This window comes from Cetorhinus maximus, chromosome 20 (assembly GCF_964194155.1).
Source record: "Cetorhinus maximus chromosome 20, sCetMax3.hap1.1, whole genome shotgun sequence".
Lineage (NCBI taxonomy): Eukaryota > Metazoa > Chordata > Chondrichthyes > Lamniformes > Cetorhinidae > Cetorhinus > Cetorhinus maximus.
In genome coordinates this window covers 87,223,855-87,237,577 of record NC_135898.1, presented here as the reverse complement: position 1 = coordinate 87,237,577, position 13,723 = coordinate 87,223,855, and the positions used below count along the sequence as shown (strand labels likewise).

The 13,723-nt window shown below is 44.4% G+C and overlaps 1 protein-coding gene across 1 annotated transcript in view; it reads left to right on the top strand.

Annotated features, from left to right (window-relative positions):
• pyroxd2 (pyridine nucleotide-disulphide oxidoreductase domain 2) overlaps positions 1-13,723 on the top strand; it is a 38,302-nt gene that overhangs the window by 4,642 nt on the left and 19,937 nt on the right. The window contains exons 3-6 of the mRNA XM_078565106.1: positions 1,533-1,626; positions 3,601-3,674; positions 8,124-8,279; positions 13,439-13,592. Coding sequence (XP_078421232.1) covers positions 1,533-1,626; positions 3,601-3,674; positions 8,124-8,279; positions 13,439-13,592 — 478 coding nt within the window. The remainder of the gene's footprint in view (positions 1-1,532; positions 1,627-3,600; positions 3,675-8,123; positions 8,280-13,438; positions 13,593-13,723) is intronic.

Sequence of the window (13,723 nt, the reverse complement as noted above, 5' to 3'; positions counted from 1 at the left end):
ATCTAGACTCTACAATCCACACCCCACCATTGTAGCTTTTTAAATGATTCCTGATTCTGCTCTTTGCTGTTCTATTCTGGGGGTACATTCTGAATATTGAGTGTGTGAAGACGACCTTCCTTTTATCAGTCCAAAATTTACGTTTACCTAGTTTGCCCAGTCCTATTGTCGTGATTAAGAAGAAAACATTAAAGTTTCTTGCCTAAGATAAAAGCAAAATGCTGCGGATGCTGGGAATCTGAAACAAGAACAGAAAATGCTGGCAAAAAACTCAGCAGGTCCGACAGCTTCCGTGGAGAGAAAGGCAGAGTTAACGTTTCGAGTCCGTATGACTCTTCAGAGCTCTGAAGAAGAGTCAGACGGACTTGAAACGTTAACACTGTATTTCTTTCCACAGAAGCTATTAGACCTGCTGAGTTTTTCCAGCATTTTTTGTTTTTGTTGAAGTTTCGTGCCTGCTGAAACTATGGAATTAAAAACAAAAAAGGTCTGAAAATGCATATCCTTGGGAGGAGAAAAGACAGATAATGTATCAGTGCTAACCTCTTTAGACTTTGAGTGGAATACCCATACCTGAAACATTAACCTGTCTTATCTCTTTTCAGAGGCTGACTGACCCGTCGTGTATTTCCAGAACTTTCCGTGTTAACACACAATTTATGGGTGAATGGTTTGGCTAAATCTGAACTTTGAATTTAAGAGATCAAGATTCAGATACACCAAACCTTTTTAATTGCGTTGTCAAGGAGCCTACCACACGGCTGCCCCAGAGTAACCCCGTTTGGTTCAAAGTTCAGCTTATCCCTGCTCTCCATCTCCTGTAGTAAAAACGGTAACTCTCAAAGCTTCTGAAACAGAGAGGAGAGGTTAATGTTTTGAGTGAAGCGTTCTTTCACAGGAATTTAAACAGGCATCTGCAACAAAGATCCTCACCGTACAAGTGGGGGGAAACAAACAACTGCTCCAAAACTTGAAAAAAAAATCTCCTTTTTGTCTTTTCTGTTTCAGTGGGAATAGTGTCAAATCTCCTCATGATCCCAGCTTCCCATTCTGGCAAATCAATGCTGCACGTGCTCTGCAGTTTTATTGTGGCCTCTAAAATTGTGCACTGTGTTTTAACCGGCCAAACTTGCTCACTTTTACACAGGGATTTTCTTCCCTGAAGGACATTAGTGAACTAGGTGGGTTTTTAATCACAGTCAGTAATGTTTGCATGGTCATCATCAGACTTTTAATTCCAGATTTTTATTGAATTCTAATTTCACCATCTGCCCATGACAGGATTCAAACCCAGGTCCTCAGAGCATTACCCTGGGTCTCTGGAACACTAGTCCAATGACAATACCACTACACCACCACCTCCCCAAGTGTTTAACAAATCCTTGCCGGTCGCCCTTGATTATCCCACATATGCTCACTAATTTGATGTCTGTGCAATATTTTTTAAGAATGTTTTCGCACACGTCTCTCCAAACTTGATCTTCAGGACTGGAAGCTCTCTGGAAGTTTGACTGTGGCCTTGTCTCTTGCAGGCTGCGTACCTACAGAAGTCTGGAGTGAACACTGCTGTGTTAGAGAAGCGTCATGTGATTGGTGGGGCCACTGTCACGGAGGAGCTCATTCCAGGTAGGAGCAGCTTTAGCCAGGCCGGATACAAGAGGCCCCTGGGGTTTCAGTAAGAATACCCTTTGACCTGCAAGGCATGGAGCCCTTGCAGGCTTCAAGCTTGTGAAAGTATGAACCAGAGCCTCTCTGCTCCCAAACTCATGACCTCTGCCATCTAGATGGTCAGGGGCAGCAAGAACATGGGAATACCACCACCTGAAAGTTCCCCTCCTAGTCACACAACATCCTGACTTAGAAATATCTCACCATTACTTCACCGTTGGTGGGTCAAAATCCTGGAACACTCTCTTCCTAACACTATTGAGGGGAAACCTTTTCACTGCACAGACTGTAACCATCAGGAAAAGAAACCAGAAAGACTTGCATTGACATAGTGGCTTTCACAACCAAAAGATGTCCCAAAGCTGATGAAGTACTTTTGAAGCTTGGTCACTGTTGTAATGTAGGAAATGTGGCAGGCAACTTGTGCACTAGCAATGACTAAATAATCTGTTTTTTTTTGGTATTGTTGATTGAGAGATAGATAGTGAGCATGGCGCTAGGGATAACTCCCCTGCTCTTCTTTGAAACAGTGCTGTAGGATCTTTTAGATCCACCTGAGAGGGTGGATGGGGCCTTGGTTTAACATCAAAAAGACAGCACCTCTGACACTGCAGCATTCCCTCAGTATCACATTGGGGTGTAAAATCCTGGAGCGGGACTTGAATCCACAACCTTCTGGACTCAGAGGCAAGAGTGCTAACCATTGAGCTATGGCTGACACACTGAAGGTAGCTTACCACCAGCTTGTCGAGAGCCATTGGAGATGGGTAATAAATGCTGATGATGCCCATCTCCCGAGGGGAAAAAGCATTTCAGTCAGAAAAGCATTTATTCATTGTAGTTTTAAGATTAGCTTATGTGAGAAAGGTACCATCAGCCCATTTTACTTGTGCGCAAATTAGTTGCTGTGTTTTCTACATTACCGCAGTGCCCACACTTTAAAAATGCCTTATTGGCTGTGAAATGCCCTCTGAAGTTTTGAACGGGGATATATAAATGAAGTTCATTCTTCCTACGACATCTATCATGTAATTGCACAGAAGCCCTTCAGAGGGAGCTCTTCAGAGCCACGTTAGCACACAGGAGTTGAGACTGAGCACTGTAGCAGGTAGTTTTTAATAACTAACCTAGCCTGGGGAAATATATTTATGCAACAGACAAGTTAGACTAAGAAAGTAACCAGCAAATTAATAAGTTCCAAAAGGCCAGCTACCTGCTGATGGAATGGACCTCCCAAGGCGCTGCACGGCCAATGAATTGACCCAGTTGAAAAAGCCCATGGCATTGAAGGCAAATTATTGACCCTGTTGGGAAATTGGCTGAGTGGCAGGAATCAGAGTAGGGGAAATTGGCAGGACGTAACTAGTGGTGTCCCATAAGAATCTGTGCTGGAAACTCATTAATGACTGAAATGATGGGATAGAAAGTATGTTAGCCATTTATTGCAAGAGTGGAATCAATTAATCGTTACAATCATACAGGGGCTTGCTGAGACTGCACTTGGAGAACTATGTACAATTTTGGTCACAGGATAAGGGATTTAGGACTTATTGAATGGCAGGGCAGGCTCGAGGAGCTGTGTGGGCTACTCCTGCTCCTATTTCTTATCTTCTGAACTTCATATATCAGCTCTGCCCCATATCCCTCATACCTTTTGGTTAACAAAAATCTATCAGTCTCAGATTTAAAATTAACAATTGACCTAGCATCGACTGCCATTAAATGTAGGTGCAAGGAGGGTTGGGGTGTGTTATGTTGATGGATTTGGTGTTTTTATATTCATTGATATTTTAAATGCAGGAAACATTTTGTTAAGATTAATGGAGCATGTTCATAATGCAATGCTGGCATTCACATAGCCTGAAGTGGCAGCCCCCTTTAAAAACCCACATGCTGCTTATGTATCTGACACTGTGCTTTTTGCTGCTGCAGGTTTTAAGTTTTCACGAGCCTCTTACGTGCTCAGTTTGCTGAGACCTCAGATCTGCAAAGAGTTGGAGCTGAAGGTGAGGCAACTTCCATTTTAAAAAAAAATTATCATTGAAATATTAAAACACTCCCCTATGATGAAAGGCATTATCTGGGGCAGCTCAGGATCCACGCTGAGTCAGGTTTCTTTTTCATTCATTGGATGTGGACATGACTGGCCCAGCCAGCATTTATTTCCCATCCCTAATTCAGAGGGCATTTAAGAGCCAACCACATGGGTCTGGAGTCACATGTAGGCCAGACCAGGTAAGGATGGAAGATTTCCTTTCCTAGTGGACTAGTTGGGTTTTTATGACAATCAGCAATGGTTTCACAGTTATCATTAGACTTATAATACCATCTACTGTGGATTTGAACCCTGGTCCCCAGAGTATTACCCCTAGGTTTACCAGTCTAGTGACAATACTACTATGCCACCACCTCCCTAAGTTGATCTCAGCCAAAGTCTGCAGTTGAGGCACTGCAATAACCACATTGGTCAAGGCATCCCATAGATAGAAAATAATTAGCTGGGGCTGCTGCTCCTGACTGCTGACTTGTGTGAGCCCCTGCTTCAAAGTGAATGAGGTTTGGCTACCGGGGTGAGAACAGGAGCGGACTGTACTGTGATTCTCCCCACAGTCAAATATCTTGCTGGTGCCACACTTGAAGAATTATCAGCCTTCATGATGCCAGTGCCCATACCCTGGTGAGTGGGAGGGAAGGGAGAAAATAAGTAGCAATGTTCAGTCATATTTACCTCCATGGGGAGGGAGGAACAGAATATCCTAGGAACCAACCCAACTGAAGAGGATATTCCACACTTGTTACGGGAGAAGTGAAAATGTATAGACATGAAGAGGTTGTCACCCAGCAATTAACACCTTGGGAGGCTGAAACGTTGACTGTGGGTATGAGTGGGCCTGTATTCTCTGGAGTTTAGAAGAATGAGAGGTGATCTCATTGAAACAATTTTTTTTGAGGACTTGGAAAGGGTAGATGTGGAGATGTAGGTTTCCCTGGCTGGAGAGTCTATAACTAGGAGGCATGACCTCTGGATGAAACTTCATCTCTATGACTGAGATGAAGCGAAATTTCTTCATTCAAGAGTTGTGAATCTTTGGAATTCTCTAGCCCAGAGATTGCGGATGTCCAATTGCTGCATGTATTCGATAGATTTAAATTAAAATCATGCAAAAACATTTTTAAAAAGTCTCTATTGTTGTTCTATTAAAAATACTTAATTCCATTCACTGGAAAATTTGCGTTCTTTCTTGGCAAGCTCGAATGGCTTTGAGTTAACAAGTCGTTTGCACATTAATGGTGCTGCACAATGTTTTTCTGTCCAGGTTCATTAGTTCAAGTAGGTGCAGTGCATCGAGAGATTTTTGGGAACTAAGGGAATCGAGGCAGGTGGAGTTGAAGTAGACAATCAGCCATGATTTTATCGAATGGTGGAGCAGGCTCAAGGGGCTGAATGGCTGACTCCTGCTCCTATCTCTTATTATTTTTTGGATCTGTACATGTAGAAAACAACCAACCTATAGATTGGGGTCATTGATTGGTTCTGCGTAACTACACAGTGACTGCTCTCTTTCTGTTTATTTACACCAATAATATGTTCTGATCTACAATACCAGGTCATTGGTGGAATTACATAACAGATCTCCAGAGAGAGTCAGCAATGAAGTGAGGAGCTCCCAGTAGTCTACACCAATTCACTTACTTGTCACACTCCTTTCCTTATTCCCTCCTCCTGAAACCACAATGGCCAGTGCCTTGCACCTACTTGCCTAATGACAGAATTTGAACAGAGAAACATTGTGCAGCACCATTAATGTGCAAACCACTCTTGTTAACTCAAAGCCATTCTAGCTTGCCAAAAAAAACACAAATTTTTTTAGTGAATGGAATTAAGTATTTTTAATGCAACAACAGTGGAGACATTTTAGGCATTATTTCAATTCAAATTAATGATGAGTTCAAAATAAGCAATTTTGTATTAGAATAAGTAGATTGTAAAAAAGGAAGTAACAGGGAATTGCATTTCTGGAGCACCTTTCACAACCTCAGGATGTCCAAAGTTACTTCACAGCCAACGAAGTACTTTATGCTCTTGGGACATGGGTTCAAATCCCACCACGGCAGCTGGTGGAATTTAAATTAAAAAAAAACGCTAGTCTCAATAATCATGATCATGAAGCCATTGTCGATTGTCATAAAAACCCATCTGGTTCACTAATGTCATTTAAGGAAGGAAATCTGCCGTCCTTATTTGGTCTGGCCTACATGTGACTCCAGACCCACAGCAATGTGGCTGACTCTGAAACGGCCCAGAAAACCACTCAGCTCAAGGGCAATGAGGGATGGATAACAAATGCTGGCCATGTCAGCGACGCCCACACCTGAAGAAAGAATTTTAAAAAATTTAGTGTTGAAATGTAGCCCTTTCTTTCCTCTACGTCACTTGCATAACACTTAGTAAATGGGAATGAGCTCCTTTTTAATATTTCTTTACAGTTTTCTAACAGCGCCGTAAAGCCTGACTTCTTCATTCATTCTCCTCATTACCTGCTGCGCTCTGGTCTCCTCACTTGCATTTTTACAGACGGTACCTTTATCGCATCCTCTAATGGTGTCTGAACCCTGACAAGGCGTAGCCCAGTAAAACCGAACGCTTTCTGTTTTCTAACGCACTCTGCAGAAACCATGATCCCTTTTGCTGTGTGTTATTTTAGGGATGCAGAAAGCGTTGGCTGTAGGCTAAGAGAGATTGTAGACCCCGTTTAATCATCTTTCCTGCTGTCCCAGCAAGTGCGTCTGATGGTTTCTAGTGCTCTGAAGAACACCCATCTGGACTCAAAACGTTAACTCTGTTTTCCTTTCTCCACAGATGCTGCCAGACCTGCTGAGCTTTTCCAGCGTTTTCTGTTTTTATTTGTGCCCGATGATCTGTTGTTTCTTCAAGCCAGTGTGCAACTTTGCCTTGAACAGGTTTAAATTGGCCTCTGCCATCGAAACTGATTCAATAACCTCTCAGCAATGTTTCCTGACAAGCCGCCTGAACCTTAAGCTTCCAATCTCTCCATCAGCATTGCCAGCTCAGTGGTAACATTCATTCTGTTAGCTTCTTCGGTCGTGTTTCTGCCCCATTACCATCCCCTCTCCTCCTTTAAGGCAGTCCTTAAATCTTACTCTTCCATCAAGCCTTTGGTCACCTTTCCTGTTATCTCCTTACCTCACTTGGTTGTCAAATTTTGTCTGATAATGCACTGGTGAAGCGGCCTAGGATGTGTTACTGCAGTAAAGGTGCTATGTAAATGCAAGTTGTTGTAAATATTGAACTGTAAAACTCATTTAATATACGAACATAGGAATTAGGAGCAGGAGTAGGCCACTCGGCCCCTCGAGCCTGCTCCGCCATTCAATAAGATCGTGGCTGATCTAATTTTAACCCCACATTCCTGCCGATCCCCTGATAAACTTTCACCTCCTTGCTTATCAAGAATCTATCTCGCTCTGCCTTGAAGATATTCAAATGCTCTGCTTCCACACTTTTTGAGGAAGAGAATTCCAAAGCCTCTCAACCCTCAGAAAAAAATTTTCCTCATCTCTGTCCTAAATGGGCGACCCCTTATTTTGAAACACCTGACCCTGAGTTCCGGATTCTCCTACAAGAGGAAACATCCTCTCCATATCCACCCTGTCAAATCCCCTCGGGATCTCATATATTTCAATCAAGTTGCCTCTTGCACTTCCAAACTCCAGTGGATACAAGCCTAGTTTGTCCAGCCTTTCCAGGCATTAATCTAGTAAATCTTCTCTGAACTGCTTCTAATGCATTTACTTCTTTCCTTAAGTAAGGAGACCAATTCTGTACACAGTCCTCTGATGTGGTCTCACCAACTGAAGCATAACCTCCCTACTCTTGTATTCACTTCCCCTCACAATAAACAATAACATTCTATTAGCTTTGCTAATTACTTATGTTGGTTGTTTCCACATACTCACCACTCTTAGCTCCTGTTTCCCTAGCCAGTGGTCCTATACTCTCTTGTTTTCCCTTTTGCATTGGATTTCATAGAATTGTACAGCACGGAATAAGGCTATTTGGCCCATCGTGTCTGTGCCAGCTCTTTGAAAGAGCTATCCACCCCCTTTTACTGTTTCACCTTAGCCCTGAAAAATGCTTCCTTATCAGACATGAATCCAATTCCTTTTTGAGTTATTGTTGAATCTGCTTCCACTGTTGTTTCAGGCAGCCTATTCCGGATCCTAACACCTTGCTACGTTAGAGAACAAAGCTGACTCTGTGAGCCAATAGCAACACCACTTTTCCTTTTTTTTTGTTATCACTATTCCTCACTTATTCCCCACTTCAAAATCCCACTGTAATGCCTCCATTATACCTGTTGGTTTGAGCTCGGTTGAGTTAAAATGGAAAAATAATTTTCCAAGTGTGAATTTATATTATTTTCCTGTGACAGAAGCATGGACTAAAGATATATATACGCAACCCATCTTCTTTCACGCCAATGTTGGAAGATGGAGTTGGAGGGAAACCACCTCGGTCACTCCTATTGGGGAATAACATGGAAGAAACCCAAAAACAAATCGCTCAGTTCTCGGTGAAGGATGCACAGGTAACTGAAAATGACAGGAGTTTATTTTTGCCTTTTTAACCATTTAACTTTTCTTTCCCATTTACAAGTCATCCTCCCAAGGCGTTGCAGGGACTCGAGGGGGTTGCCAACCCTCCAGAATTAGAGTCATAGAGTCAAAGAGCTATAGAGTTACACAGCACAGAATCAGGCCCTTCGGCCCATCATGTCCATGGCAGCCATCAAGCACCTATCTATTTTCCAGCACTTGGCCTGTAGCCCTGTACGCTATGGCATTTCAAATGTTCATCTAAATACTTCTTAAATGTTGTGAGGTTCCTGCCTCTACACCCCCTCAGGCAGTGTGTTCCAGATTCCAACCACCCCCTGGGTGAAAGATTTTTTCCTCAGATCCCCTCTAAGCCTCCTGGCCCTTACCTTAAATCTATGGTCCCTGGTTATTGACACCTCCGTTAAGGGGAAAAGTTTCTTCCTATCTGTGCCCCTCATAATTTTGTACACCTCTTTCAGGTCCCCCCTCAGTCTTCTCTGCTCTAAGGAAAACAACCCTAGCCTATCCAGTCTCTCTTCATAGCTGAAACGCTCCAGCCCAGGCAACATCCTGGTGAATCTCCTCCGCACCCTCTCCAGTGCAATCACATCCTTCCTATAGTGTGGCGACCAGAACTGCACACAATATTCCAGCTGTGGCCTAACTAGCGTTTTATACAGCTCCAACATAACCTCCCTGCTCTTATACTCTATGCCTTGGCTAATAAAGGCAAGTATCCCATATGCCTTCTTAACCACCTTATCTACCTGTGCTGCTGCCTTCAGGGATATATGGACATTTACACCAAGGTCCCTCAGACCCTCTGTACTTCCTAGGGTCCCACCATTCATTGTGTATTCCCCTGCTGTGTTAGTCCTCCCAAAATGCATCACCTCACACTTCTCAGGACTAAATTCCATTCGCCACTGCTCTGCCCATCTAATCAGCCCATCTATGTCACCCTGTAATCTAAGACTTTCCTCCTCACTATTTACGACACCACCAATTTTTGTGTCATTTGCGAACTTACTGATCATACCTCCTATATTCACATCTAAATCATTAATGTACACTACAAACAGCAAGGGTCCCAGCACCGATCCCTGCGGTACACCACTCATCACAAGCTTCCAATCGCAAAAACAACCTTCGACCATCACCCTCTGCCTCCTGCCACTAAGCCAAGTTTGGATCCAATGTGCCAAATTGCTCTGGATCCCATGGGCTTTTACCTTCTTGACCATCCTCCCATGTGGGACCTTGTCAAAAGCCTTACTGAAGTCCACATAGACTACATCAACTGCACTATCTTCATTTACGCAATTGCCCTGGAGTTTCCAAGAATTGAAGTATAACCTCTTGGACATTGCCTTGGAGAAAAATCATAGAGATATTTAAAAAAAAAATCATCCTTTTCTTTTGTTTCATCTTCTTTGAACTCCATTTGTTTCTTTGTTAAAAGAATATTGGAGATGAGGGTCGACGAGGTGGGGAGGTCGAAGGCGGGAGGTCATGGGATGAAATCTTTAGGAATATACCCAACAAGAAATGGCTACCCCAACTCAAAACCAAGAGTTAGGTTGCTGAAGGGGATTTAGAGAGAAGAGCAGAGCATGCATATATCTGTTTAGGTCTCTATTAATATCCCATGGCTCCATTTCTAAGAAGAGTAGAGCAATTTCCCCTGGTGTCCTGGACAACATTCAGATATTCAACCAACACCTGAAACAGATGATCTGGTCATTGTCACATTGCTGTTTGTGGGAGCTTGCTGTGCGCAAATTGGCTTCCATGTTTCCTGCATTAAAAAAGTAGCCACGCTTCAAAAATATTTAGTTGGCTGTGAAGCAGGGGAGGTGATGTTGTAGTGTCACTGGACAAGTAATCAGCGAGGTAGGGTTATACTCTGGGGATGCAGGTTCAAATCCTGCCACGGCAGATGGTGGAATTTGAATTCAATAAAAATATTATTAAAATTCTGATGATGACTATGGAGCCATTGTTGATTGTTGTAAAAATCCATCTGGTTCACTAATGACCTTTAGGGAAGGAAATCTACCGTCCTTACCTGGTCTGACCTAATGTGACTCCAGACTCACAGCAATGTGATTGACTCTTAGATGCCCTCTCCTAGCAAATCACTTAGTTGTATCAAGCTGCTACAAAGTCTCAAAAAAGGAATGAAACTGGACGGACCACCCGGCATCGACCTAGGCACCGGAAATGACAATGGCAAACTCAGCTCTGTCAGACCCTGCACAGTCCTCCTCACTAACATCTGGGGGCTAGTGCCAAAATTGGGAGAGCTGTCTCACAGACTAGCCAAGCAACAGCCTGACATAGTCATCCTCACAGAATCATATCTTACAGATAATGTCCCAGGCACCAACATCACCATCCCTGGGTATGTCCTGTCCCACCAACAGGACAGACCCAGGAGAGGTGGCGGCACAGTGATATAGTCAGGAGGGAGTTACCCTTGGAGTCCTCAACATAGACTCCGGACCCCATGAAGTCTCATGGCATCAGGTCAAACATGGGCAAGAAAACTCCCTGCTGATTACCACGTACCGCCCTCCATCAGCTGATGAATCAGTGCTCCTCCATGTTGAACATCACTTGGAGGAAGCACTGAGGATGGCAAGAGTGCAGAATGTACTCTGGGTGGGGGACTTCAATGTCCATCACAAAGAATGGTTCAGTAGCACCAGTACTGACCGAGCTGGCCGAGTCCTAAATGACATAGCTACTAGACTGGGTCTGCGGCAGGTGGTGAGGGGACCAACGAGAGGGCAAAACATACTTAACCTCATCCTCACCAACCTGCCTACCACAGATACATCTGTCCATGGCAGTATTGGTGGGAGTGACCACCGCACAGTCATTGTGGAGATGAAGCCCTGCCTTCACATTGAGGATACCCTCCATCATGTTGTGTGGCACTATCCCCCTTCTAAATGGGATAGATTTCGAACAGAGCTAGCAACTCAAGACATGAGGCACTGTGGGCCATCAGCAGCAGCAGAATTGTACTCGAACACAATCTATAACCTCATGGCCAGGCATATCCCCCACTCTACCATTACCATCAAGCCAGGGGATCAACCCTGGATCAATGAAGAGTACAGGAGGGCATGCCAGGAGCAGCACCAGGCATACCTAAAAATGAGGTGTCAACCTGGTGAAGCTATAACACAGGACAACATGCATGCCAAACAACATAAGCAGCAAGTGATGGAGCTAAGCAATCTCACAACCAACGGATCAGATCTATGCTCTGTAGTCCTGCCACACCCAGTCATGAATGGTGGTGGAAAATTGCCCAGGTATGTCCTGCATACAAAGAATAGGACAAATCCAACCCAGTCAATTACTGCCCCACTACTCTCCATCGTCAGTAAATTAACGGAAGGGGTCATCAACAGTGCTAGCAAGCGGCACTTGCTTAGCAATAACCTGCTCACTGATGCCCAGTTTGGATTCCACCAGGGTCACTCAGCTCCTGACCTCATTACAGCCTTGGTTCAAACATGGACAAAAGAGCTGAGCTCCCGAGGTGAAGTGAGAGTGACTGCCCTTGACACCAAGGCAGCATTTGACCGAGTGTGGCATCAAGGGACCCTAGCAAAACTGGAATCAATGGGAATCAGGGGGAAAACTCTCCGCTGGTTGGAGTCATACCTAGCACAACGGAAGATAGTTGTGGCTGTTGGAGGTCAGTCATCTCAATTCCAGGACATCACTGCAGGAGTTCCTCAGGGCAGTGTCCTGGGCCCAACCATCTTCAGCTGCTCCATTAAGGACCTTCCTCCTATCATAAGGTCAGAAGTGGGGATGTTCGCTGATGGTTGCACAATGTTCAGCACCATTCGCGACTCCTCAGATGCTGAAGCAGTCCATGTCCAAATGCAGCAAGACCTGGACAATATCCAGGCTTGGGCTGTCAAGTGGCAAGTAACATTTGCACAACACAAGTGTTAGGCAACGACCATCTCCAACAAGAGAGAATCTAGCCATCGCCCCTTGATGTTCAATGGCATTACCATCACTGAATCCCCCACTATCAACATCCTGGGGGGTTACCATTGACCAGAAACTGAACTGGATTAGCCATATAAATACTATGGCTACAAGAGTAGGTCTGAGGCTAGGAATCCTGCGATGAGTAACTCGCCTCCTGACTCCCCAAGCCTATCCACCATCTACAAGTCACAAATCAGGAGTGTGATGGAATTACTCCCCACTTGCCTGGATGAGTGCAGCTCCCACAACACTAAAGAAGCTTAATACCGTCCAAGACAAAGTAGCCCACTTGATTTGCATCACATCCACAAACATTCACTCCCTCCACCATCGACGCACAGTAGCAGCAGTGTGTACCATCTACAAGATGCATTGCAGGAATTCACCAAGGCTCCTTCAACGGCACCTTCCAAACCCACGACCGCTATCACCTAGAAGGACAAGGGCAGCAGATACATGGGAACATCACCACCTGGAAGCTCCCCTCCAAGTCACTCACCATCCTGACTTGGAAATATATCACTGTTCCTGGGCCAAGATCCTGGAACTCCCTTGCTAACAGCGCTGTGAGTGTACCTACCCCACGTGAACTGCGTTGGTTCAAGAAGGCAGCACAGCACCACCACCTCAAGGGCAACTAGGGATGAGCAATAAATGCTGACCCAGCCAACGAAGACCACATCCCATGAATGAATTTTAAAAAAGCGTTTCCGGTCGACCCGAGGTCACAAAAGGTGCTATATAAATGAAAATTTGTTCTTTCTTTTGAACTAACAAGTCCCCTCACACTTGTCTTTTATTTCCCTAACCACTTCATTCAACCAGTGGTCATCTGGACAGTTGAGACTGAGATGACCAAATACTTCTTGGGACACAATGGCCCCTGTGCTGTGAAGTCATGAAGGAGAGGGTTGGAGGATGCATTATAGAGGACAACAGGCCAGGGTTGAGTAGTGGACATGTGAGGATGGGCAAATACCTTGGATTCAGTTTGATAATGCTCAGTGAGCAAGGGGAATGCTTATGCTCAATACATACAAAGGGGGTTAAGTGCTGTCATAATGATCTGAATGACCTTGTTCCATGCTTTCTGTCATCCAAGTGTGAGTTGTGCTTTACTTGCTAGGCATATGCTGAGTATGAGGCCTTCATCAATCGCATGGCCACAGCTGTTGAGCCTCTACTGGATGCAGTACCCGTGGATGTCCCATCACTAACCAGTAGCTCACTGAGGCAGAGGATACAATCGTTACGTACTGTGAAACCCCTTCTGCAAGCAGGTAATCAAAAAAATGCAGCATTTGCATAGCACCCTTCACAGCCCCCAAGCAACCCAAGGCACTTTGAAATATTTTCTGAAGTGTAGTCACTCCTTTTTAGGCAAATGCAGCACAAATTTGCCCAAAGCAAG